The sequence below is a fragment of the Nannobrachium achirus genome, assembly GCF_963921795.1.
Source record: "Nannobrachium achirus genome assembly, chromosome: 8".
Lineage (NCBI taxonomy): Eukaryota > Metazoa > Chordata > Actinopteri > Myctophiformes > Myctophidae > Nannobrachium > Nannobrachium achirus.
In genome coordinates, this window is record NC_137817.1 from 32,243,090 (window position 1) to 32,270,181 (window position 27,092).

At 43.4% G+C, this 27,092-nt stretch overlaps 1 protein-coding gene across 1 annotated transcript in view; it reads right to left on the reverse strand.

The window, feature by feature from the left end:
* The window catches only part of dph1 (diphthamide biosynthesis 1), a 106,431-nt gene that overhangs the window by 21,061 nt on the left and 58,278 nt on the right, over positions 1-27,092 (reverse strand). Inside the window, exons 4-9 of the mRNA XM_080731371.1 lie at positions 20,540-20,661; positions 12,685-12,839; positions 10,442-10,563; positions 7,203-7,271; positions 6,390-6,546; positions 975-1,075 (exon numbers count right to left, since the gene is read on the reverse strand). Of these exons, the coding sequence (XP_080587497.1) occupies positions 975-1,075; positions 6,390-6,546; positions 7,203-7,271; positions 10,442-10,563; positions 12,685-12,839; positions 20,540-20,661 (726 nt within the window). The remainder of the gene's footprint in view (positions 1-974; positions 1,076-6,389; positions 6,547-7,202; positions 7,272-10,441; positions 10,564-12,684; positions 12,840-20,539; positions 20,662-27,092) is intronic.

The window sequence follows — 27,092 nt, forward strand, 5'->3', positions numbered from 1 at the left end:
AGTATTGATTGTATTCCTGCTACTGTGGCAAGAATTATAGAATCTCACAAGACATGAATGTCAAATTGTATTTATTAAGCCATTGTTTGGCAGCTCCCAGTTCTAAAAGGTGTACTCGCCGACTCTCCAATTAAATGTGCAATGATGCTCATAGAATTAGGCATACAGTTGATTGCAGTGTTAAGGTTGTTGATCATCATGGATACTCTGTTTTAGATGTGGGCTGGATTAAAACACGAGGATTAGACAATACGTCCTGAGTGTGTGGGCATTATGACTAGGTTTGACGAGACAAATGGGAGAATAATGATTGGTGACAATGTGGATATGGATAGACATGTGACATCAGACACAACAGAAGCTACTTAACAATGCTGATTTGCGCATATCCATATTTGGGCATGTTTGCGCGCCCCTATTTGCCGGAGTTTCTGCACTAACAATGTGGCACGAATGTCTAGTCCATACAAGGGCATGTCTGCGTGCCAGCCTCAGAAAGACTGAACGCCACAACTTGATCTATATAGTATAGTAGAGGACCTTGAGTGCACATTGCTGAAACTGAAATCTGATTACCGGTAATAATTTAAATTCAATTTAGAACCAAAATGAGGCAATAAAGTAATGACAAGAAAATGTTAACAGGCAGACAAAGGGCATATTACCATTAATGACCCAACGCTGTTTAAAGTGCAATACGGTCCAATGTGGGGGACTACATCACTGTGTGTGTGTGTGTGTGTGTGTGTGTGTGTGTGTGTGTGTGTGTGTGTGTGTGTGTGTGTGTGTGAGAGAGAGAGAGAGAGAGAGAGAGAGAGAGAGTGTGTGTGTGTGTGTGTGTGTGTGTGTGTGTGTGTGTGTGTGTGTGTGTGTGTGTGTGTGTGTGTGTGTGTGTGTGTGTGTGTGTGCTGTGTGTGTGTGTGCTGTGTGCGAGCGTGTGTGTGTGAAGAATATGAGTGTGTCTTTATACTTACGCATCCACATCGGCCATCAAGTCCAGCTTGCTGGGGAAAATCTCAGACAGCAGCACTCGCGTGAAGGACCTGCCTGATCCTTCAAGCTTGGACTCTAAGTGCTGAGAAGAGGAAACAAATAATGAGCAAGTGAGACCAAGGGGCCAGCAGAGAAGCAATCCCCCCTGGCCTCAAACATTATTCATGCTAGGAAAAGTGAAGGTGAAACTCCACACACCTGTGTTGTATACAGTTCAGCAAAAGCTAGGGTATGGCAAAGATGGGAGTCCTCATGGAAAAGAGGCATTGCATTTTGTATAACACGGTTCTATTGTGAAAATAGCAGATCTACATGCTCACAACGCCTTGCGCTGAGCATGTAGATCGGCTATTGTAGATCAGGCAATGTCTGAAAAAAAAAAAAAACACAGGTTTCTATGGTTTCTTGGTCTGGATATGGCAGCCTGGAATGGTTGTTCAAGTGCAGCTAAACTTAGCATGTTAGTAAACGTGCCACAATTAACAATAAAATGCATTGCACCTGTGCAGCTGACCTGCAGAACCTGGGAATATACCATTTTGTCAAGATGGGGAGAATATAATTATAATACCTTGTTAACGTTACCATGTTGTTAAATTTTGCATTTGTAGTTATTTTACTGTAATTTAACAACATAATATCCAGCGCAGATAGACAAAGAGACATTCATGGATTTATATTTAAAAGTAACTTTTATTTCCCCCCCTGGACCCAGGGTATGGCAGCTGCATACCCCTGCCATACCCAATTGACGCCCCTGGTTGTATATCGCACATGCAGATTTGCACACATGTATAGACCTTTTTCCAGAGCGCTGCCGTGTAGCTGCCATATCGCTGTGCGAAGCGGTGCCGCTCGACACCGCAGTTATGGTTGCCGCTCTGAGAAATCGGTGAATACAGTACATGTGTGCACTTGCACGCACTCAAGCTTTCCAGTAGGGGGTCCTTAATTAGGTCCTTCAATGCTCTCAGCTCAAGCATGGTTTAGTTAACAATCTCATTAGCATGGTTAATTCCAGTGGCTTGCAAGAGACAAGAAATTTGCAAAAGGGGATAAGAATTGTCAGCTCATCACCCGGTGCTTAATAAGATCGATAGATCGAATCAGTGAGCCAATTCAAGGCTAAAGTGATACCTAAGGTAGTCAGTTGAGGGGAGGTCCTGTATGTATGTAGGTTGTAGGTACGTACTTACAGATGTGCCGTTTCAAACCTTCGGTATTTACTTATATTTTCCTGCAAATGTCCTGAAAATGCATTTTTTTTAGTTTTCTTCCCCAGTTTTGTCTTTCTTTTATGGAGAACGGAGTGCATTTTTGCTGAAACTCGCAAATGGCCAGAAACCCCTCCATTCCCATTGAAAAGCAGAATCCACCTTCATAGCTACATTTAAACTTCGAAGTCAGAGAAGGTCATAAAAATAGCAAAAATAGCTGATCTAAAATTTAAATGTTCTGCAAATTCCCTGAAAATCTACTGTCTTGCAAATCGCAGGACGTGTGACGTTTTGAAATGGCACATCTGTAGGTAGGTAGGTAGGTAGGTAGGTAGGTAGGTAGGTAGGTAGGTAGTTGTAAGGTAGACCTTTACTGATTTGCTTGGGGACATTCAGTAGCCTGATATCGTGTGTGGTCAGAGTCTATGGATCTTCTGGACCCAGGCAAGAAATTCATTCAGGTGTCGTAGCAGTTAACAGCAGTAAGCATGAAACACAGTACACAGTAGGTAGGGTACAGGTAAGAGTAGAAAGAGAGATACCGTAATATAAATATAACAAATAAGCCCTAGCTATCTGCACTTGGTCTGATGGAAAAGGGGGCACAGAGTACATGATCACACACATCCACCCCTCTGGACTTAAACCTAAAATGCCCTATGCTTGTGAGACTGGGACAATCCTCGGAAGGCTCCTTTGGTGAGATAAAGGCGAGAAGCCTTTGCTGATAGCCAGTGTACTCAGGGACATCAGGAGGACATTTCTACAACTATGCTCTTCGACAGAGATAGCACTGTCCCTTCCGCTGGAGAGGTTATCTGTAAAACTCCACTGCTTAATCTGACCACGTCACCATGGGAAATCTGGTGGTACAAAACGCGCAAAGTCCGCAAACCCTCCCTGCTCCAACTGCTTCCCTCGAAAACGACTGGAAAGATGTGGCTATTCAATCTCTGGATGATATTTTAACTTCCAGTGCTTCCAGTAAGTTCATATTCAAGTGTGTGTGTGTGTGTGTGTGTGTGTGTGTGTGTGTGTGTGTGTGTGTGTGTGTGTGTGTGTGTGTGTGTGTGTGTGTGTGTGCGTGCGCGAGAGCACAGATACACACAGTGTGTTGTGTATTTAACAGAAGGAGCACTGCCACAGTACAGGTTTGGAGACCAGGTTTTACTGACAGCTGAAAACCTGCTTATATGGTCTCGAAAGCTCACTCTTCTGACAGGGCACGTCCCACAGATGTTGGCCAGTGACCTCCTGCCCCAAGTATAGCAATTAAACAAAGGATGAGGACAGGATGAGAGGAGGCTCCAAACTAAACTCAAAATGGGAAAAAAATAAAGCATGAGAGGAAAACACAAAGAGGCCTGATCAAATGGAGGAGAGAGAACAAAGAGAAGGCTGGAGGGGAGAGCATGCAGGAGCACAGCTGCAAGACAGGGCTCAGGTGGCTAACAAGAAAAGGATTCTTAGCCAATCGATCAGGACAGATGTGTGCTCGGTGTGTGTGCTAGCCCCTAGTTATGCAAACTCTTGCAGTACGTGAGCACTGGGCCACGGATGCATGCAGGAATATACATACTGTACACACTAGGGGTTATTTAAAGCATAAAAACGCAGTTTCACCAAGTAACTGTTTAGCTGCAAGAAAAAACGCTTTCCCAGTATACTAAAGTTTGCAGCTGCTGCAGGTTGGTTTGCTGCATACTGTATGGTGGAGGGCCAGTTCCCAATATTTATGCCAAATGGCAACCAAACTATTTAATTTATGTTTCTCTGCATCAAATGAAACAATGACAGCCACAGATTTTATCTTCACCAACACACACTTGCTGTGTGCGCGCATGAGCCAGCGCGCACGCACACACACACACACACACACACACACACACACACACACACACACACACACACACACACACACACACACACACACACACACACACACACACACACTCTAATCTATACAGTAAATTCTCTCATAACCCACATGAAAAGGCAGACAGTTAGATCAAAGGTACAACGTTCTATCCATTTCTTGGCCTCAAGATTCAAGTAGTGCAATCACAAGGTCACACAGCCGGGTAGATTGCTTGTCATATATAAAGAACATTTCACCATACTCATACAGCTTGTCAGTGACGCTGACAGGGAGAGACGAATATTACAAGTGATTGCGTAAGTGGCCCAAGGACAAGTAGATGGTTTGAATGAGGATAGGCTTATTGTCTAGATTCCAGACATGTGTTTGATGCGCATTATGAAATATTGACTGTCATATTGTGATCCATGGGTATTTTCTGTCTATTCTCTATTATTGTAAATGTGATCACTTCAATAAACAAAGAAATAAAATTAGGCTAACGGTGTTGTCTGAGTTTAACCCATTCCCTGCGAACTTAAAATATGGATGTGCGCTAATACTGCCAGGAATATCATAAATTTTTGTGGCTTTGAATGGCTAGAGGCTGTGTTGGATTTAATATACCACTAGAGCGCGCCAACGATAAGCCTTTCAACATATATCTATGCTTTTCAAGGATGGAGTGATCACGTGGCCATAGTTGGCCTACTGCGTTCGTTAACATGGGCCTGGAGCTAACCATTAGCATGGTTCCGTGTGCGCCACGCGCGCGCTTGATGGTGTAAATTTTATGATGGCCCATCGGCTGGGACATGTATCCACGCCACAGACACTTCAAACCGGGTCAAAATCCGACGTAATGACGCGGCGTTATGTATTGTAGTGTGTATTGAAACCAACGGCTAGCATAGGCGATTTTACAGAGGAGGCCTGAGCTAGCGGTGACGTCACGAACCAATCCTTACTTTACACGGTCACTCGAAACCATCGTACAAGGTAGGCAAGACCATTTATTCATCAGAAAATATCCAATAAATTGCTTAAAAATTGCCGATCGACTTAAAAGTCGCTCGGCAGAGAGTCTCCTAGTGAGGAAGTCGTTCTGAAAGTCGACTAGCAGGCAAGAAGTTGTGCTGGAAGAAAAGAAAATAGCCTACATTTACTATTTGTTTGTTAGTTTGTGCCTGCCAACATTCAATTAAAAAGATTGAATTCAAATTAATGGAGCGGGAGTATCAAAATAATCTTAGACAAAATCTTTTACACAGTGGCAATGTAGGGGATGAGCCGTCTAGATTTTACACACACGCACACGCACACGCACACGCACGCACACACAGCCCGTGGTTAATTTTGCAAACCACAGATCAGAGCAAAATGTGCATGCTGCCAGAAGGCCAAGGACGTAACTCCATAAAAATAAATCACGCTTTATTTAAACTTGAAAGCTACTAGAGGTTCGGGCCTATGTCGATCAGACCGAGTACCCGGTGTACCCGTCTGTGTCCCTTTTGTGCCCATATGGAGATCCCTGATTAGTATATGCCCATACCCTGTATAATGGAATGCCCATATATGGGCCTATTAGTTGAATCAGCGTTTTTTGACAACTGGATATAACCATGCAGTATATGCCCATATACAGTATTATTATGGACATACCGGTCGGACAACAGCATATCCGCCACACTTGGCGGCGATAGTCCTTGCCAATGTGTCCGTCCCATATATGTGATTGACCATGACAATATTATGTGCATAGTGGATACTGTATATTATATATATATATATATATATATATATATATATATATATATATATATATATATACACACACAATATGCCTATATATGGGCATATCAAGTTTGTTTATGGTTATGTGACATGGGCGTGGTCCTGCCTATATATGGGAGTATGGGGTTTGTTTATGGTTATATCTGAGTCATAGTGACGTCAGAGGTCCGCTGACTGGCCGGGCAGGCCGTCCTTAAGCCAATTTTAATATGGGATATTGTAAGTCAACTAAAGTCGGATTGGGCTGAAACCTTGCCCATGTATGGAGATGATGGACTGATGCCATAGACTTTCTAACTGAAGTCCAGATCCACATGGCAGTCACACCGTAATTAGATTCGATCATTTAATCTCTCACCACAATTTTCTTGTAGCCTATAACTGTAATATAATGCTTAGGCAATTTTCTTTATAAAAACTAAATTTGCTTTGTTGTTATAGCAGAGTTATAGCAGAGGCTGAGACATATTGCCTAGTCAGGCCTGTGACCTAAAATGGCCTTGTACGATATGCTCTTCTCTTACCTCCAAGACTTTGGGGCTGCCCTGCCGGCCCAGCGTACCCATGATGAGGCCCCATTTTTGGGCTGAGCGTGCCTTGTCGATAGCCTGGAACCTCAAGGCCCGCATCGCCTCGTGATCGTAATACTCCCTGGTGAATACCTTACTGTATGGGTCATATCTACACACATACAGTACACACACACACACACACACACACACACACACACACACACACACACACACACACACACACACACAAAGAAATGCAATAAGACAGAAGTAATGTGCATTGTCAAAGAAGCGAAAACAATATTATTCACATTATTAGAACGTAATGTTAACAAAGATTATTTTATCCATCTATCCTGAGGACAGAATCACAAGAAAGGATGAGAAAATCCAATCATGTCCATCAAGTATGACAGCAGCTACTGTATCTCAGAGAAAATAGAAGTATCGTTGACTATCTAATCTCTTTTTTCTTCACTACAAGAGGCTCACTTGAGATTAGCATCTTGTTATGAGGGGCATGTGATGAAATGCATGAGTGTGCAGGTCTATACATTTTGTTTTATCCTCTTAAAATCCATATACAATGTGTATACTTCTCATTAAATCCTCATTACATTATGTCTTGTCTGTCATTTCCTAATTCCGTGAGTCTGAAATGATCAAATTGAATTCCCCCACTGTTGATAACTGTGAAATGTTTGCTGTTGGGGGTTGCACAGCTACCAACCAAGACCAGTGTAAAACATTTCAAGAGAACAAAGAGACCGTTTCTCAACAGTGATGGTAAATGGTGCATTTGATGACCATTGTTGTAACTTTTACCTGTAAGCAGGTATATCTGGGTTGGCGATCATGATTGACTCTAGGTGAAACCGTCCATCTCCCAGATAACTAGAAAAGAGAAACACACATGAACCATAAAACGAATGAAGACAGAGTAAGCAAGAGAAAGAAGCATCATGTGAGAGGGAGAGCAGCAGCAAACATACTTGCTATGTAACCACAATAGCTATCGGCCTATATCCTCCTACACATCCACCCTTCCCTTTTATCTCTATCCCTCTCCCTCCCTTAGCAGAAGAACAAAGTGGTGCCAGGGTACAGGGCCTATGCCACTAGATGAGGCTCCGACCAATTTCTACTGTCCAGGAACATGACCCTAACGATCGCAGCATGCTGTTTACACAGGAGCCAAGCCTTTACAATTAACCCAGGGGCCGGTACTTGGACCGCAATGGGGCTGGTGCAGGGGAATGTACACTAAACCGCAAGCATGGGGAGGCAAGTAATATACAGTAGGTATGAATACACAGTTACACACAAGCACACACAAAAGAAATGCTTAGCCCTCTCAGGTAATGGCTGGGGAACATCTTGCTATTTGCTGTGTCAGAGCCGAAAGGGAGACGACAGACAATTACACCCACTAATTGGCCAGTATTTAACCAAGCCACTGAAGCAGGCTGTAGGTGGGATTTCATATGAGCTCCCAAGGAGACTCAGCTCACCTAAGTCACCCCCTTTTAAGTGTGTTTGTGCAAGCATGCATGTATAACACTCTAGTTGTGTGTGTGTGTGTGTGTGTGTGTGTGTGTGTGTGTGTGTGTGTGTGTGTGTGTGCGCGCGCGCGCGTACATGCACGTGTTAGACTATATGCGTATGCTATGCATGTCTGTGCAGTGCAGGATAATAACATTGAGCAGCGGTGCAAATTAAAGCTGAGTGAAGCCCCCTTTGTGCTGTCCCACTTTGCTTTGCAACATCCAAGGCCCTCACATAATCACGTACCCTACAATAATCCTACGGCTCGTCTGCTTCATCCGTCCTCTAGTGTTCTGCAGCTTCAACAGGACGCTCTTCCATCATAGTCCTTCGTATTTCATCCATATTCTATTATCCTTAGTAAAAGTGTCGAGTGCTTGAGCTATACTGGCAAATGCTATATGGGTCTGCGTTATGAAACACCCCGACCTTATATTCTGCTCTTTATTGTTACGGTACCAGAGAGGTTTCGTAGCCGCTGCAGTGGGTAGAAACGGTAGACTGAGCTTTTCTTGCTTTCACTTTGAGCCTTTTAGAGATACTTTTCTTCATTATACTAACGAGATAGATCAGCCCATTTCACAAAATATCAGAACATTAGAGGGGGCTCAAAGGCTAATATACCATTCCTCACTCCCCATAATGTCTTTGCTGCTGAAAGCCACCGCGAGTGAGAGTCATTATGACTCGTGCATATTACATTTTTGCAGCGCGGTGTTATCCCTAATTTAAGTTATGTAAGACAGCCTACTGTTAAATAAGAATTTAAAGTGCTATAAAAGACAGAGGGATATCTTGCACCACTCGCAATAAAAGCTTTAACTACTGCAAAATAGAAAATGTATTTCATTCACATAAAACATCCCTTTATATAACTCTTTACCACCGCTAATTTTGCACAGAAATAATGGTAAGCTCATGTCCAGGCGCTCGGGTTAATCACTATTCTGTTCAATGACAAATAGCAAAAATAGCTGATCTACAAGCTCACGCCATTGTGCTTGTAGATCTGCAATTGTCTGGATTAAAAAGAAAAAAAATGAACGAAATTTTACACTTTTGGAAGATTTTGAAAAATCCCCCAAAATAGGGATGTGATTAGACTGGCTGTTTGGTAGAGGAACAGGTTTGCATTGTGTTCAGACCTGAAGGCTTCACAACAAGTTGTCCAGAAACCAAAAAGATGTACACTAGTGCATGTCCTTTTTGAGCTGGCTTGTAAGGAAACACAAAACTACTTGGGGGAGGAGTCTCAGGTAGAGTACTCGATTCTCTCTCCCTAATATAAATGTATCAGATTGGAAACAATCCCCCTGAACCTTACTTGTACAACCTGAAGCATACCGGTATGTTCATTACTGTATGACCAAGCTTTATCACAGCATGTAGCCCTTCAAACCTCCCTCGCTGGGGCTGGGGTACCAAGCACAGGAATGCAGCAACTATACCTGAGATGTTATTTATACTCCTTACGCCAGGGGTCTTCAACGTTTTCAGGCCAAGGACCCCTTAGCTGAGAGAGAGATGAAGCAGGGGCCCGCACTACGTATTGTACAAATGTGTGATGCAGATTTTCATAGATAGATTCATAGACTTGTTTGACAGCACTGTCATGTCTATGTTGGATTCATGTTAATGTGTATTTTCACACATTTAACCACTTAGATCGTTGATATTTTGGAAACTTGACCTTTCACTATGTACTTGGTCTGCTCTTTTTTACCTCTACACCAAACCTATTTGCAGAAAATAGCCAATCTACAAGCTCTCAATGCCTCGCGGTTGAGAGCTTGTAGATCGTTTATTTTTGGCTAAAGTTGTCCTCGGAATAGGGATGCGAGGGTTCAAGTTGTTCATTTAAAAGAATTATCCTATCACACAAAGATTTGGAGGCCCCCCTGTAGTAACTCTGACCCCCCTGTTGAAGACCCCTGCCTTACGCCCAGAAACAGAGCCGTTCCAGGCCGACACTAACAGATGGAGACACCAAAGAGCACCTCTAGATGTGTACATTTACTGAAGTCCTCTTACCTGCTTACACAGTGAACACGCATTTGACATGACGATCTATACTGATGTTAATCTATCACATTATAAAAGAGAGAATGTCTGCAACATAACATGCCTACCACGGGTGACATAATCATCGCACAATGCCATTACTGTCACAACACTGCATACTGTGAGCAGATGAATGTGTTGTGGTGATGGTTTGGAGCTGCTCAAACCAGTCAGGGCTGTCTATCTGAAAGGTGTATTTTTAGCAGTATAGTCTTCCTGAGCAGTATGTGGTTGTTTCTGGCTGGACATTATAGATATCATGTTTGATTCGTCACATGGAATATTATTGGTGGCACATAGGGGACCCGGGCAGTGGGAAGGATGGATGCATAATTACGACACATGTCTTGTTGACTCAGACAGTGTCTATTGGTTGGGCAGCCAAGTGACGAGCTGGGGACAGGGATCAGGGATTGTGTCTGTGAGACATGGAGGAGAGAGGAAGCAACGTGTCTCACATAATGGCGTCGACATCGCGGTCCAAGCGAGGGGAGGTGCAGCCCAAGATCTCTCCTGGTGACAGAGGCCGACACTGGGGCACCAGAACGTCATACTCCGACTTCAGTGCTGCGCTCACTGCCTGCATCAGGGAGAGACATGACCAGTGGCATCAGTTCAGAACATTGCAAGACACCAGTCATGTTGCCATACCTTAGCAACAGGCATGATACATTTATTTTAAGAAGTACATTCTATTTTTTTCCCTAAAATGTTCTATGGTTTCTTAGGCTGGATATGGCAGCCTGGAACAGTTGTTCAAGTGCAGCTAAACTTGGCATGTTAGTAAACGTGCCACAATTAACAATAAAAAAAGCATTGCACCTGTGTGTGCAGCTGACCTGCGGAACCTGGGAATATACTATTCTGTCAAGATGGGGAGAATAAAAGTGTGGAGAATATAATTACCTTGTAAAAAATTACCTTGCATTTGTAGTTATTTTAATGTAATTTAACGACATAACCAGCACAGATAGACAAAGTGACATTCATGGATTTATATTTTAAAGTAACTTTTATTTCCCCCCCTGGACCCAGGGTATGGCAACTGCAACTGCATACCCCTGCCATACCCAATTGACGCCCCTGGACATGACAGCGACAGAGAGTGTAAGCAAAGGTAAGGAAGGCAGGAGTGAACATAAGATGGAGATGGAGCAACACACTATGAATGGCTATGGGACAGACTGGGCTACAAGACAAAGAAACAGAGAAGGAGGGAACTTTACTGTAACATGCACATATTGTGCAGCTGGTAGCAATAGTGCAGGCAGTGAAATCCCGGTACTCCAAGCTTCCTCAACAGTCCAGATGAATAAAATAACAAACAAAAACAACAAGTGAGAACAGAAATATGAACAAATAAATACAATGAATAAATAAATTAAAATAGCAATATACACCATACAAGCTGCAACAGAAATAGGTAGCCGAGATTACTCTCCAAGTCCCCTCTTCCAACCCCTCCCAGAGGGTTTCTGAAACAAAATCTGGAAATATATTATTTTAATGAGAGTCAACCGTTCCAAACACCCACACTACATCATTTTAGAACAAAGCGAGAGGAAAGTGAGAGCAAAGGGTAATTATGACAGGGAGGATAGCAGTGGTAGGGTAGTTTTAGTTCCAGTTTTAGTAGAGAGATAAATCGACCGCTTCAAAGTTCAAAGGTAATCCAGGAGCGTTATGGGTGAGCCATGCTACGGCCGACCTCCTGGCCATAACGAGGAACCTACACAAGCCTACACACCATGAGGCATGAGAGTGAGGGGGAGGCACTGCATGCACAAACACTCATATCGTCGTTGTCGGGTGAAAACCTTGTATGTCCAAAACCGTTCGTTTTGCATTTATCATTTAAAAATGATTCAAACTAGTGAAAACAGTCGAACTACAAGCACACAACGCCTCGCAACCACGAGGCGTTGTGTGCTTGTAGATCTGCTGTTTTCACTACTTTTGTGCGACGGCCTTGTATGATGAAGCAGGGCTTTACTTGGCGAAAGAATGTACACATTTGAAACTTGGGAGATACGAGGTTTCCACCCGACAACGTCGATATACACGCACCGATACATCACACACACACACACACACACACACACACACACACACACACACACACACACACACACACACACACACACACACACACACACACACACACACACACACACACACACACACACACACACACACACACACACACACACACGCAACTCTCCCATACGGAACATGACACACGCGCAGGTGGAGCTGCGTGTAAAAATAAACTGGTTACATTAGTGAGTTGTTGGTCCTGTATGAGTGGAGCAGAGAGTGGCAGAAAGCAGGGTTACAGCGAGGGAAGCAGCCTGCCGACACCCGCCTGTATCGCTGCTGCTGCTGCTGCAGCTACAGCTACTGCTTATGTAAAGAGCTGAGATGAGCACCACGTGAACCCAGAGGCTTCACTAGTTCACGCCTCCTTTCAAAACCAAAATAACCGCATTTCCCGAGCCCACACTTGAACTGCACCTCAAAGAAGCGTGCGCTTGCTCACGGAAGGAACCAAAGACTCCTGGAGAAGAGCATGTGTGACAGAAAGACAGTGAATAAGCCTACCTTTGTATATACGTACGGCATATATACGTAGAATGAAAATCCTTCCCTCTCTCTCACACTCACTCACTCACACAAACAAACAACCGTAGTTCCTGTTCACCTGCAGTGCAGCCACAAACTGAATCGTGCTGACAAGCGCCAGAGAGCGTCCGGAGGGGAAGTTGAACTTGACCGTGTCCAGGAAGTGAGCATTGTCCATCTGGATGTCCACAAACACGTAGAGCATCTTAATGCCTGCCGTGGAGTCTATGGGGACTGCAGGAAGACAAAGACACAAGAGAGGAGATCGATGAATAATTCACACTGTTATGCCAGGTAGGCCTCTGGCATATACCAAAAGATATGCACTATTTATGGCACCTCCAGCCTGTCACTTTACACACGTGGCATGTATTCCGTGTTACATTTAGGTCCATACCAGTAGTAAGACATGATCTGGCATAAAGCAGACACCCACGCTACCACCTAGGGATGGGACGATCTGTGATATTATCGTTTATCGTGATAAAAAATACTCACGATAATCGTATTGTGGAGATTTCATTTATTGTGATATCGTCCTCCGTCATGCACTGGGATCAATTCACCTTTTATTTGCCGAGCTGCATTATCCGGTACCACTTAAACCCTCTATAATTGATAAAAGGTACTTAATATACGTACTTGATACAGTCTTTTTTCACTCTCTATCAAATGTCTTTGCCAAAAAATAGCCGATTTACAAGACCTTGTAGATCTGCTATTTTTTGGCAAATGTTCCGCCCCAGGATAATGGATTTTGATTATCGCAATTATAACGTAAATCGAGATTTCTTTTGTCACAATAATCGTGATATGAAATGTTCACATCGTCCCATCCCTACTACCACCCTCATTCCAGCTGAGTCTCCCTCACACGTGGAAACTAATGTAAATGTAAAATTATTTCGGGAAGGAGAGGGACACATGCGATTACTATTAATGCCACTAATTTCACGGCCCATTTGCTGCACACTTGGGCCTAGACGTACAGTAGCTGGAGACACAAGTGGGAGAGAATCCAAGATTCGGGAAAGGGCACAGATTGGGGGTGGGGGGTGGGCACATTATCAGTACCGTTGATCACCATAATTACGGCTCCTCTTGTGTTACATTCAATTTTCAGCTCATGAGCGGGAGACATTTTGTGCTATGATTAAACAAATGGCCCATTATCATGTAAATGTTTTTGAACAAGCATAGCCCACTTGAACGCCCAGATCAATGGGAGAGAGAGATAACGGGAGAAAGGCATGATAGCTGCGTGGGAAATGGTGATGGGAGGTTTTGTGTGTGTGTGTGTGTGTGTGTGTGTGTGTGTGTGTGCGTGCGTGCGTGCGTGCGTGCGTGCGTGCGTGCGTGCGTGCGTGCGTGCGTGCGTGCGTGTGTGTGTGTGTGTGGTGGAACGGGGAAGTGAGAATGCAAGTAACAAGGGGTGATGTAGAGGAAAGAGAGGAGCAATGGAAGATATTTTCACTGTTGGTCTAAAACAGTCACTTTTCAGGAAATGGAAAAAGAACCACTGTATCCAATGTGGCTAAAAGCTCTAATGCATTTCATTGGTTTAATATGTATATGACCCAGAGACAGACTTAATGCATTTCATTGGTTTAATATGTATATAACCCAGAGACAGACTTAACCTCTTTCAACCTGGTGACAATATTTTTGGGCATGCCATTATAGGAAAACATACATTATTTTAAAGCTATACTGTGTAAGTTGCTAAACTAGTGGTCAGTAGCGGTATTGCTTTTTTCAGCCGTTTTTCGCCCGGTGTCGCCGCGGACCACCGCGGAACAACCCCTATCACAGCCACACGGGCGCAGTAGAACACATATAAAGAAAAGGCTTTTGGGGCTGAAATTAACAGAGTGGGTGTTCTAAAACTTTAGTGATTTAATAGTTAGGACAATTTTAAGATTTGTTTTATTAAAAAAGTTACATAGTATAGCTTTAAAAAATGTCCAAACTAAAAACTCACAATGCATTGCATTGTTACACTTTGTGAGATTGTAGTTTGGCTATTTTCTCACTACACATATGACAGTAAGACAGAGTACAGTTCATAGACAAGATTGTGTGCACAACTCAAGCCTATATTCAGGCCAGGTGCTGGACATCAAGGTATCAGATAATGGATGGAGAAGAACGCCCGCACACTGTTTATATGCTCCAAAAAACGTACTTTTATTATAGGCAACTGCAACGTTTCAACTTTACGTCTTCATCAGGCAAAAGTTTTTTTTTCTTTTTTTTTCGTAATCTTTTTCCTGATGAAGACGTAAAGTCGAAACGTTGCAGTTGCCTATAATAAAAGTACGTTTTTTGGAGCATATAAACAGTGTGCGGGCGTTCTTCTCCATCCATAGTAAGACAAAGTACAACATAGAGAATTAATTTATGACCTAAAATAAAAACCATGAAAAAGAGATGTCAACAACAATATCCATCTGAACAGAGGATCTGCAGGAGATGGACGAGAGAGAGTGAGAGACAACAGAGAGAGAGAGAGAGAGAGAGAGAGAGAGAGAGAGAGAGAGAGAGAGAGAAAGAGAGAGAGAGAGGGAAGAATAGAAAAGAGCTATAAATGTAGGCCCGAAAATACATTGGAATTCAATTTTGGAGGGGTTGGGAGGTGGGGGAGGCTAGATAATGTAACTGTATATATTCAGAGAGGTTGGGAATGGGAGCAAAGAACCGAAAAAGGAGAGAGGGGGGCAGAGGCGGGGTCGGATTGTCAATTAGCCGCTCCCGGAGTGATGAATGGATTAGGATCTGAGCAGAGATGGGAGAGGAACGGAGAGGGATGGATGAGGGCTTTAAAAGGAACGGTTGCTGCAGGGCCCAGCAGGGTGCTGGCTGAGAGCAGGGGCGTCACAAGGGGGGGGGGGGGGGGGGGGGAAGGTGGGACTGAGTTACCAGGGCCCCAGGGTGGAGGGGGCCTTAATTATTTTATACTTTAGCTATTGAAAAATAGCAGATATACAAGCTCACAGCGCGGCACCGAGTGCCGCGCTGAGAGCTTGTAGATCTGCTATTTTTGAAAAGTCGTGAAAATGTGTGCAAATCTTTGAATGTATTTTTTTAAGTGAACATTTGTAAACTACCGTAAATATTTTGAGATGGTGGTCTGTGGCCAAATGGGAGAGTGTTTTCTGCTGGTGTTTCAGTCCGAGTGTATCAAAGGGTGCGTTCGGAAATGCGCACTGGGTCTGGTTAGGTTTAGGGTTAGGGTTAGTTTTAGGCATAGTTTTACTGAGGTTAGGGTTAGGGTTGGGTTTAGGCATAGTTTTACTGAGGTTAGGGTTAGGATTAGGGTTGGGTTTAGGCACTCACTACACTGAGCACACACCCGGTGTGCATTTCTGAACGCACCCTTTGATACACTCGGACTGAAACACCAGCAGAAAACACTCTCCCGTGGCCAAATACATATCATTTTGGGGTTCCTTGACATGAAAAGGTTTGAGCACCACTGACATAGAAACATAGGTTTTTCAAAAAACCTTAGAAGGATTTGAAATATTCAAAGACTTGCACAAAATTGTGCCGTGCTGCGAGCTTGTATATCTGCAATTTTTCAATAGTTTAAGCACAAAATAACGCGTAATAATGCGTTCCCAGTCTAAATGGGTTAAACCCCCTCCCCTATGAAGAACATTCATGGGGGGCCCGCAGTGAATCCTTGTACCCAGTAGGGGTGGCTCGGTATCAACATTTTGTTATCGCGGTTACCGTCCTCCCATTTACCGCCGGTAAATCATCTGCCCAAAATTCGTCTCTCCACGGTCCTATAAGCCTGACTGCTCGAGTTCCCCGTACAGCACAGTGGGTCTGGCTTTTGAAAGTAGCAGATCTACAAGCTCACAACGCGTCGCGTTCGCAACGCGTTCTGAGCTTGTAGATCTTTGCAGTGTCGGGTTACTATAGTAACGTAGGCTACAGAGGCGTCAATTGGGTATGGCAAGCTATGGCACCTGCCATACCTAGGCTACAGGGGGAAATAATAAAATGTACTTTCATCGTGCCTGTTGCTAAGGTATGGCAACATGACTGGTGTCTGTCATGTTGCCATACCTTAGCTTTTTCTGAACTGACGCCACTGGTAGGCTACTGGGGCTTCACTGCACGCTGTTTGTGAACAAACCAGATGAGACGGGTATAGTGATTGTGTACGTACGGTCTGTGATTATGCAAACTCACGTCTCAAATCGCATTGATTGAGTGGTGATATAAACATAGTAAACAGGTTTTAGTTACCAGACTTGACAGAAAAGGTTGTAGTCGAACAACGACGGGCACACGCGCTATACTGTAAAAGTACTCACTAGCGCTGGTTTCATTTTCGGTTTTAGTCCTCGCGTCGCGCTCCGCCCGTATGAATAAAAAAGAAACGGCCACGAGGTATGTATAAACATACTTGTGTGAGTTGTGTCGTGTGGATTATGGAGAAAGTTGAACGCTGCTGACCGAGGCTACTGCACTGCTCCAGTGTCTACTGTGTCTCACTCTCTGTCGGAGACTGTGACGGGCCAAGCTTCCAATTGTTCCAAACATGTGGTGCGCGGCCCAGAGCAGAGCGGCATGAAGCGCATGCGGTCCTCGCTTCTCCCCCGTTTTAAAACTCGCTCGTTCTCAATAAAAATAGCCTATTTTTTGTCTTTTTTGACCGCGGTAAGGACCCTGACACCGCGGTAGGCCGCGGTATACCGCGATACGGCGGTTACCGAACCCAGCCCTAGTACCCAGGGCCCAGAATTTGGTGCGACACTCCTGGCTGAGAGCAAGAGGAGTTAAATATAACGTAAACAGGGGGTAGGGGGCGGGTTGGATAGTGGGTATGGATGTTTAGTAAAAAGTCCAGACTGAGACACATCTGCATTGCTGTCTGTGGATTTGTTTACAGGCGCTCCCCCCCAAAAAAACATAAAGGGCAAAGTAAAGTGGCATTGATCGCCCGTGATCACATTAGTATGGCAGCCTGAGAGCACTTAGTCACTGCAATTAGAGAGACAGTCAATGAGACAGACAGACAGGACTTGCACGCTCCATCAGTGTTTTTATTTGTCTCATTTACGAGTTAACTCTGTTTCTCCATATGGGTCATACATCAATTCACTCAGCACTGCTCAATGCTCATCAGACGCACACAGTGTGAATAGACACGGACAGAGTTGCATCGATAGTACTGTAGGTGCATCAGAGGAAGCGCTGGAGGATGCACTGTAATCTAATAACACATACACCTTTGTAGCCCTATGCTGAGACCACAATGTACATACTGTAAAAGCAACACCAAGTCCTGGTGTAATTCTATTTAGACAGACGACAATTGTCTGAGGCCCACATAAAGCCATAGTCTGATCACACCCACCCTCATCCACCTTCGGTTAAGTTTCGTGCCACCTATAAATAACTCCTCCTCACCTAACAACAGCATACCCCCTCACTGAACCTGCAGTCTTCAGAAACGGGTGTCCTCTCCACCCCCAGCTTGCAAACATTATTATTATTAGGGGCCGAACACTGCAGCAGTGCGAAGCCCTATTGTAATCGCAAAGATAATTATTATTATTGCGCTTCTTTGCACTAGGGATGTCCAATATTGACTTTTTTTACCGATTACCGATATACCGATATTGTCCAACTCTTAATTTCCATTACCGATATTAACCGATACCGATATATGCTGGCTTTTTCACCAAAAGTAAACTAATTGTTTGGTAACATCACATATAATAAAATAAAATGGCTATAGTATCAAACTAATAAATATAATATAATACAGTGATGTTGTTAGGTTTTCAATGAAGTGAAGCCCGGGTGATTATGAGTCCCACTAATCTTAGATTAGATGTAGGCCTATTTGACAGTGCAGAAGCATAATTGCCTTGCTGCATATAACATTAACGAGCCAACGAGTGTCAGCTGGACACAGACAAACACACCTGCCCTCTGCAGTGCTCTAATAGCGACTTTAAGCTTTGGACAGCTACGGCAGATGACAACGGTAACTGGAAATGATCAGCGCTCGATAGATAAACCTGCCGCCGTCGCAGCCCTCTCTACAACGCCAGAAGCTCCCTTTCCACGTAGCGTCTACAATGTCTGCTGCATAGACGCGTCACCATGGGAACCAAAGAGTTCAGTAAAAGGGGTGGGACCCCGTCGCCGACGGCTGTTTGCTTAACGATGTTGACCGCTACGGCATCACAAGTGACGAAAAATTACGTATTGTAATCATCTCAAAAGGGGCGTGGCCTAATGGCTAATACAAAGTAGTTTATCATTTAGTCATAAGCTATTGTTATGATGGGAAAATGTTATACTACAAGCTCACAACATGTGTTGTAGATTGACTACTTTTGTGCTTTTGTGTTACGATGAAGTATAAAATGGAATTCATTTATGAAACATAAAATTATGAACTATGGAGGAGATACATGGTTTCTGCCTGACAGTGACAACGTTTCTTCAGCAGGTGGGTATTCGGTTTTTATTTTGTGTCGTTTCTGTCCCAATTCTGGTACTGGCACTATTCCTCTACTGCTCCTGTCTGCTGGTAGATTGTAGTAGAGCAATGTAAAACATAAATGTGGATGTTATTGCACCATTTTCCTTTTTTAAATCTAATAGAACAGACAGTATAGTTTTCATTCTCTCGTATATTCCACAATATGAAAAACATTAGGTCATATCTTGGCCAAATGGCACACAGGGAAAGGAGGTGAAAATGAAAGATGATAGCTATAAAAGCCAACTATAGAGAAGGGAAGGAAGAAACATAAAAGCATAGAGAGTCTCTCTCTCTCTCTCTCTCTCTCTCTCTCTGTCAAATGACACAGAGATCCTTTAATCTCCTGCAGGTGTCTGACATATAGCATTCACCATGGTGCTCCACACATCTGAAGTGGGGTTGCCTCGTGTCAGTCATCCTTTACCCAGTGCAGTAGAGTCAGAAGTGATGCAGGGAATACTAAACATAAATTGATACGATGCAACGACTTGTTAGCTTGTAAGCGATAAATGATGCATAAAGGCACAGAGTGGCACTATTCTCTACTAATCAGGCTTGTTGAGCTGCACTACAATTTCTCAGGGTTTCTCCACCCCCACTTAACTCAACGTAAAAGGCCCATGCCTCTGTGATGTTGTGAGGAGAAATTTGAGGCTTTACACTGATCAAGGTTCACTTTAGAAGAACATGCTTTTCTTAAGGGTGTATAACTGGTATCGATCTCATTGTACAAGACTTTTGTCTACTTCCCCAGAGTATACAAGCAAATTTGTAATGTTTGTGAGTAAGCAGCAACCCCCCCTCTCCCTCCCCCCCCCAAACACACACAGATTTGTACACACATGCACAAGCACAAAGACATGAGTGCGCACAGATAGACACAGAGCTGTCCAATCTATTAATATTCTGTTGGCCATTTCTGGTATTTGGTAGAAGTGGGGCTGTTCTGGCAGTGATATTTCAGAACTATTGATTTAGCATTTTCTCCCATGTTCAGGAATGGGCAGACAGGGTGAAAGGTCCTCAAGATCTGCGTGGGTTTTTTCAAAGGACAGCCATAATGCATGCACCCTATTGATCGTCCCAGGTGACATGCTGTCCAGGCCCAGGCCAAAAGCCAGACAGGAGTTCTTCGACTAAAATGTACTTGTTAGATACAGCTGCAGTTCATCCATTGTTCCATGATCTGTGTCTAAGCTTTGCTATCCTTTGCACACACACCTATCTATGGGCTTCATTCCTACACACGTTTCTCTAAGTTGTAGAATCCATACTCTGCATTTATGTGCAAATACACGTGAGTTATACAAAAGTAGAGGGAAGAAGACAGTGAGAAACAAAGTGAGAGACTTCGGGTGAGCAATTGAGGGGGATGGAGAAGAGGAAATAAGAGAAACGTATAGAGAAAGTGACTCACTCAGACAGCTATGGCCATAGTGCACCATAAAATCAGCTCCCAGGGCACGGGCAGTGAAGTCGTCCACACAGCAGGCCCCATACGTTACATCCCCCATCACAATAGTGTCTGCTTCTGTGAATCTAGGAAGGACAACACACACACACACACACACACACACACACACACACACACACACACACACACACACACACACACACACACACACACACACACACACACACACACACACACACACACACACACACAGACAAAGGTACACTAATCAGTGCGGTCGCAACCTGTACGCACCTCTCCCCCAATCGTTACTGCAGCGATCAATACAGACAGCATAGCGAGCTGTGTTGGGGTGATTATGATAGAGCAGAATGCGATCAATCTACCCCCCACTCATCGGAGACAGAGCAGACTACACAGCGCCTGCTGGGATGGCACTCAATGACTGACACAAACGTTTCATAGCCAACAACTAGCGGCCAATGGGACCTTGAATGGTCCCAAAGCCGACTGTGAGTTCAAGTCCACCCTAACGGGAGTCAATGGGCCTGTAATCAATCGCGGGAGTGGAGGCAGACTATACGAGTGGGAGAAGAGCCATGGCTGGTACTGTAGATATATAGGCAGATTCGATGATAGGGGTCTGTGTCAGCCAATCCCTAGCTTGGATTTGAGAGCACATCTGGCTGTGAAGAGGATGACTGGTCTCAGCAACAGATGATGAGAACGGATTGAACAGACTGTGGGGGCCGAGCTCTCCACTTTGAAAAGAATAATGATACCAAATAAAACAAACAAAAACCTAAAAAACAAACCAAAAAATGCATGTATGGATTTAGATCTGATGGAAAGAACAGTCAATCTAACTGTTATGAAGGGAGGAGAATGGAGATATGTCTTTTATCGTTTCAAGAAAGATTGACATTCCAGGTGAAATCCACGAAGGCCAAGTTAAATGTTAGGAAACAAAGCAACTGTGGACAACACAGAGACACTGCAGAGCAGGGAAGCTGGGGTAGACAAGTGGGTGGGGTCTACATTAAATGGTGGGTTTTTGCCTGGTGTTTGTGGCTCTGCTTTGACAGATTTAGGCTAGATGGAACAGGTAGTGTTGATAGGAGAGTGAGAGGGGGGCTTGGGGAGAACACAAGAAGCAGTGCGAGACTGCGGCAGAACTGCGGTTATATAAACCAAAAAAGGACTCTCATTATTATCTCATGTGTTGCCCAGTCTCTGAACTCAAATCCACCACCTTGTCTGTCTGTCCGTCCGTTTTTTCTCAACACTCTGTTTGAGAGTCTTCAAAGCGTTGAGATGCACTTTACTTTCAGTCAACTGTCTTAGAAAAATATATTTCGGAGCAGTTTTTGTTTTCATTTAGATAGGACAGTATAGAGCAGTGGTTCCCAATTTTTTAGCTCGTGACCCAAGAGAGATTAGACATTTGCCCAGGAACCCAAACTAGTCGCTTCGTGCCGCGTTGTAAGCTTGTAGATCAGCTAGCTCTGGAATTTCTTCGATTTTTCTTTGATTTCTTCATGAAATTACTGGAAAAAAAACTTTGAATTTGAATAATAATAATTCAAAAACGAAATGTTGGAAACCAAAAACAAAGGGACCCATAAAATATGTCTGCGACCCACAAATGGGTCCTGACCCACTGTTTGGAAACCAGTGTTATAGAGACGGCATAAGACACAGGTCTCACAGGCCAGAATCGAAGCACGATGTTGAAGACGATTACTAAAACTATATACTGTCGGGGCGTCCGGTGGCCTACTGGTCAAGGCGCATACCACATAGGCACCGCCACATAGGCATGGTTGCCGCGGCGTTGCCGGTTCGATTCCCGATCCGGACGACCTTTGCCGCATGTCACTCCCCATCTCTCTCTCTCCCCATTTCCTGTCAGTCTACTGTATCAATAAAGGCATAAAAGCCAAAAAATATATAAAACAAATAAAATAAAAACTATATACTGTAGAACCGGGGCTACAAAAGTGCCCCGGCTCTGGCTAAATATGACCAAAGTTCCGATTATATGGTCGACACACCATCTGGCCAGCAACTCGGTGCACCGCTATTGTGTGGCTGTTTTTAAGCTCGTCCACCTGCATCCCGTGGTTTTCTCGTTGTCTTTCTCTTTGGCTGTTTTCCTTCAATGGCTGCTCTCAGTGTGAAGGACAGCTTGGGCCAGCTGAGCCCAGGAAAACATAGCGGGCAGATAGAGCAACTCATCTCGCAAATAAATATTTGCTTTAGAAGATTTCATTAGCTTATCCTCTTTCTCTCGTCAAGGTCTTGATTTTGTTCATGGGTGCGTGCGTGCGTGCGTGCGTGTGTGTGTGTGTCCATGCGTGTTGCAGTGCCCCTGCTGCTCATTATGCAAATGTGATCAAGAGCAGTGCGGTGATAATGGGTTACTGAGAATCATGTAATCCCTCCGTTCAGAGATCTGTGAACTTAGCGCTCCAGTTGGCTTGCTTGCCACTTTAACTTCTGTCCCAGAATTTGACAGCGACCGACATTGTTTGGAGACACATAAATGTGTGCATCCTCCAAAAAGCTAAAGGTTACACCACTCCTTACACCAGAGCACGGAGGAGACCCACACAGCATATCACGCCGCTCCATCATCATCTACAATGCAAACTACAGCATAGCCGAAAACTGTTGGATCTAATCAGCCGTCTCTCAGTCAGAAATATCCCACTTGTCTCATTGAAAATGCACATGTCATTATTCCAGTCAGTGAGTATACTGACGAAAGATACTGGCAATAAATTAGACAAATAGGACGCCCCAATGAGACTTGTTCTCTGGAGAAATTACTGGTCAAAGGACGGTACCCAGAGGGTGTCCAGGGGGTGCCAAGGTAAGGTTCCTGCTCATCACCGCCACCATGGAGAATGGGGTTCAAACGATACCCCACGGTTCCCCAGGTTTGTTGAGCACTCCAACACAATTTTGCCATGCATATAATGAGAGGCAAGGCAGAGATAGTGGTAGAAACAAAAATCCGAGAGACATACATCCTCCATCCCTCTGGGAGAGTGTTTTTTCAGTCCGAGTGTATCAAAAAAGCAACTCGGTTAAGGCAGCGGAAGCTTGTGATTGGCTGCGCGATGGTGCCGAAAGCCGGGGGGGGAGGAGATACACCTAAACCTAACCTTAACCCTAACCTCAGTAAAACTAACGCTGAACGTGAACGCTAACCTAGTGAAATGCTAACTTGCATACGCTGGTGAAATGCTAACCTGCCGACGCTGGTGAATGCTAACCTGGTGAAAGTTAATCAGGTCGGACCAACGGGAGGTCATCTCCACCTTAACCAAGGTGCTTTTTTGATACATTCGGACTGATACTCTCCCCCATCCCTCTCTTGTGTCCTCTTTCCACTTCCTCTCACCATTTATTCTAATGAATATAAGTCACATCTCCATTTAGCCATCTCTTCCTTTACCATTGCCTTCCCTGCTTTTTCTATTCCCTTCCTCTATCATTCTCTCTTTCCCTTCCAAGTTGATAGGCCCCAATCCAATTCCACTTTCCTCGGGGTGTCAGCTGTGGTTTTGCCCCACAAGCCTCCTCCATCCCCCAGGCTCAGGCTCTAGAGCTCAACCATTTTAACTGAAATGTCATTAAGATGTAATTAAGATGTTGGAGAAGTCTGTGAACTCAATAACAGTCCTGGTTAATTAGCGGGCGTCTTTAGCATATAGCTCAGTATGTGTGATGTACTGCTCACTGACTTACTTGTCAAAACAACCACTGCAGAGGGCAAATGCAAGTCTATAAGCAACAGTCAGTGGGTGCGAAGGGAACAGGCTAACAGGCAGTGAATGCATCACTGCAAATTAGAAAAGAAGTTATTGATGTGTTGTATTCATAGTAGGGCATTCACCAAATATTCGAATATCAAAGTCACTATTCGACGTTGTTCACCGAAGTCGAATATTCGCTTATTTTCTTTTTTTATTGTTTTCTCTTTAAAAAATCTATAGTTTCTAAAGCTTGGCTAGATAGGAAGTCATAAGAATGAGTTGTCAATGCCCCTGGACTGGTGGATGAATTTGTTAATGCTCTATACCAGGAGTTCTCAAACCTTTTTAGGCCGTGACCCCCAAAATAAACATATTTGAACTGGGGACCCCCACCCTGACAAGCACTTGGATTTGTAGGTATTACATTTAATGTGACTCGGTTCCACAGATAAACATTGTGAAAATAGCAGATCTACATGCTCACAACGCCTCGCAACGCGAGGCGTTGTGAGCATATAGATCACAATGTTCGCCTCTTGCTTACTTAATATTTGCCAGTTTGGCCAATCCTGTCGAATATTCGACTATTCGAATACTTTGAGGTCGAATAATTCGAATACTAAAAATCACTATTCGTGAATGCCCTAATTCATAGAGCTTTCCATGGAATTGCCTCAGAATGGCAGAGTGACTATGAGAGCAGATCTATCCTCTTCCTGCTGTCCTTGTCTCACAATGACAGGAATGTCATCATAGTACCAGGAGGGGAGGAGGACCTGATGGTCCATCTACACAGTTCATTTAAGTGCTGTCACACTAGACACATGCATGGCACGGCAAACTTGTCCACTGTCCCGAAACGCAAAAACACAAAGCCATCCCTGTCACAAACGCCACTTCTCTTTTGATGAGAATTAAAAGGCTGCAATTTAACCAGCGACATGCTGCCTCCATGTTGTTCAATAATTAGGTGCCTCTGTGTGTGTGTGTGTGTGTGTGTGTGTGTGTGTGTGTGCGTGTGTGTGTGTGTGTGTGTGTGTGTGTGTGTGTGTGTGTGTGTGTGTGTGTGTGTGTGTGTGTGTGTATGTGTGTGTGTGTGTGTCTGTGTATGTGTATGTATCATGTCATGCTTTACATCTGGGTTTGATGCATTGATTAACGTTTGGAAAAATACAATCATGCCCCTAAGATATCTAACAGTTACTCACGTCATTCCATAGCAATGCCTGAAATGCAAGTCATATGTAATATAAATAAAGTGAGTAAGACAAGCACAGATGCGTATGAAATATAAAAGCCAACCATCTCCCTCACACACACATTCACTCTCTGCCTCTCTCTGCTGTCCAGAGGCAATGCACAATTACTATCCAAACCGATGACAATAATTGTTTTGGTATTGCTTGCGATTATGAAAAGGCAGTGTGGTGGAGGGGTGGAGCAGGGATTTAATATTGGATTGTGATTACAAAAAAAGTATGCATTACTTCAAACAAAATCTCATTTACTTTAGACAGAAAATGTTATGTTACGTTGTGAACTTTACTGGCACACTGTGCGTGTAAATGTTATGTTGATCTTTTGAGGTTTTGAAAAGGGACACTGCATGTTAATAAACTAGAGAACTTAGATCGACCATGTAAATGTGTCAGATTTATCCATAAAAACACCTTTTCATCTGTAGTCCCTGGAAAGATTGATGGTTTAAAAACCATAAAAGAGCATTCAGTACATAACACAAATGCACAGAAATATGAGCAAAACAATGCAAATATTTACAAATGCACTATGAGCAGCAAAAAAACAATCCAGTATTCAAGCTCAGGAAAGCTCACACAGCAGGAAACATAAAGCATAGCACAGGCATCTAGATGACAGTAACATGAAGCAAGACAACACATCACAATGAATGAACACATCATAATTATGCCACTGTAACATCATTTCTCAAGTGCAAGAAATAACTTTGTCATGTGCTACTTTGTTCTTGAGAGCCGTCTTCAGGGCATGGTTACAGTTTACAGTTTACAGTTTAGGCATTTAGCAGACGCTTTTAATCCAAAGCGACTTACAATAAGCAAATAAACATCACAATAATAAACAAGATTAAGTGTCAGTACATCAACAGCAATATAACAAATGTGAATGAATATATATCTAGGAAAAAAAAAAGAAAAAAAAAACTATATAATCCGTAAAAAAAGGTTTCTAAAAACCTAAAAACTAATGCTAATGCTAACATGCTAACATGGTGTTCATGTGTTTCATGAATCATAAGTTTTTCATTTAAGCAGGGTATGTCTATGAGCTGGTTTGCATTTCAGTCTCTTCATTAAGTTGTGTACGGTTGTTTGAAGTTCAACCATGAAATAATTAGTTATCATCCATGCTGTGTGTCCATTCCATTTGATTTCTTTAGTTGACTTTTGGGAATTATACTGATCTAGATTTTGTTTTGCCAGAGTAAATCCTTTTTATTGATTTCACTCAATTAGGATCATACAGTGGTTAGACAGCTCTGTAATCAAATTATAATATTTATTTATTTATTCTTTCTTGGCGAAAGCAAAATCAAGATGTGTTTCTGAAGAACGAGTAATCCCTGTTGACCAAAACTGTTTATTACACGTTTGAGCTTTTTCCTTTATCGCTCCAATTTACATAAAAAATCTCGTAGAATCATTAGATCATTGTTGGTATCACAATCTTTCACAAGAAGGGTAATTAACTTTTCGTAAAATAAATACTTTTACTATAATTCTGTGTATTTTTAGTACATTGTGTTGCATTTA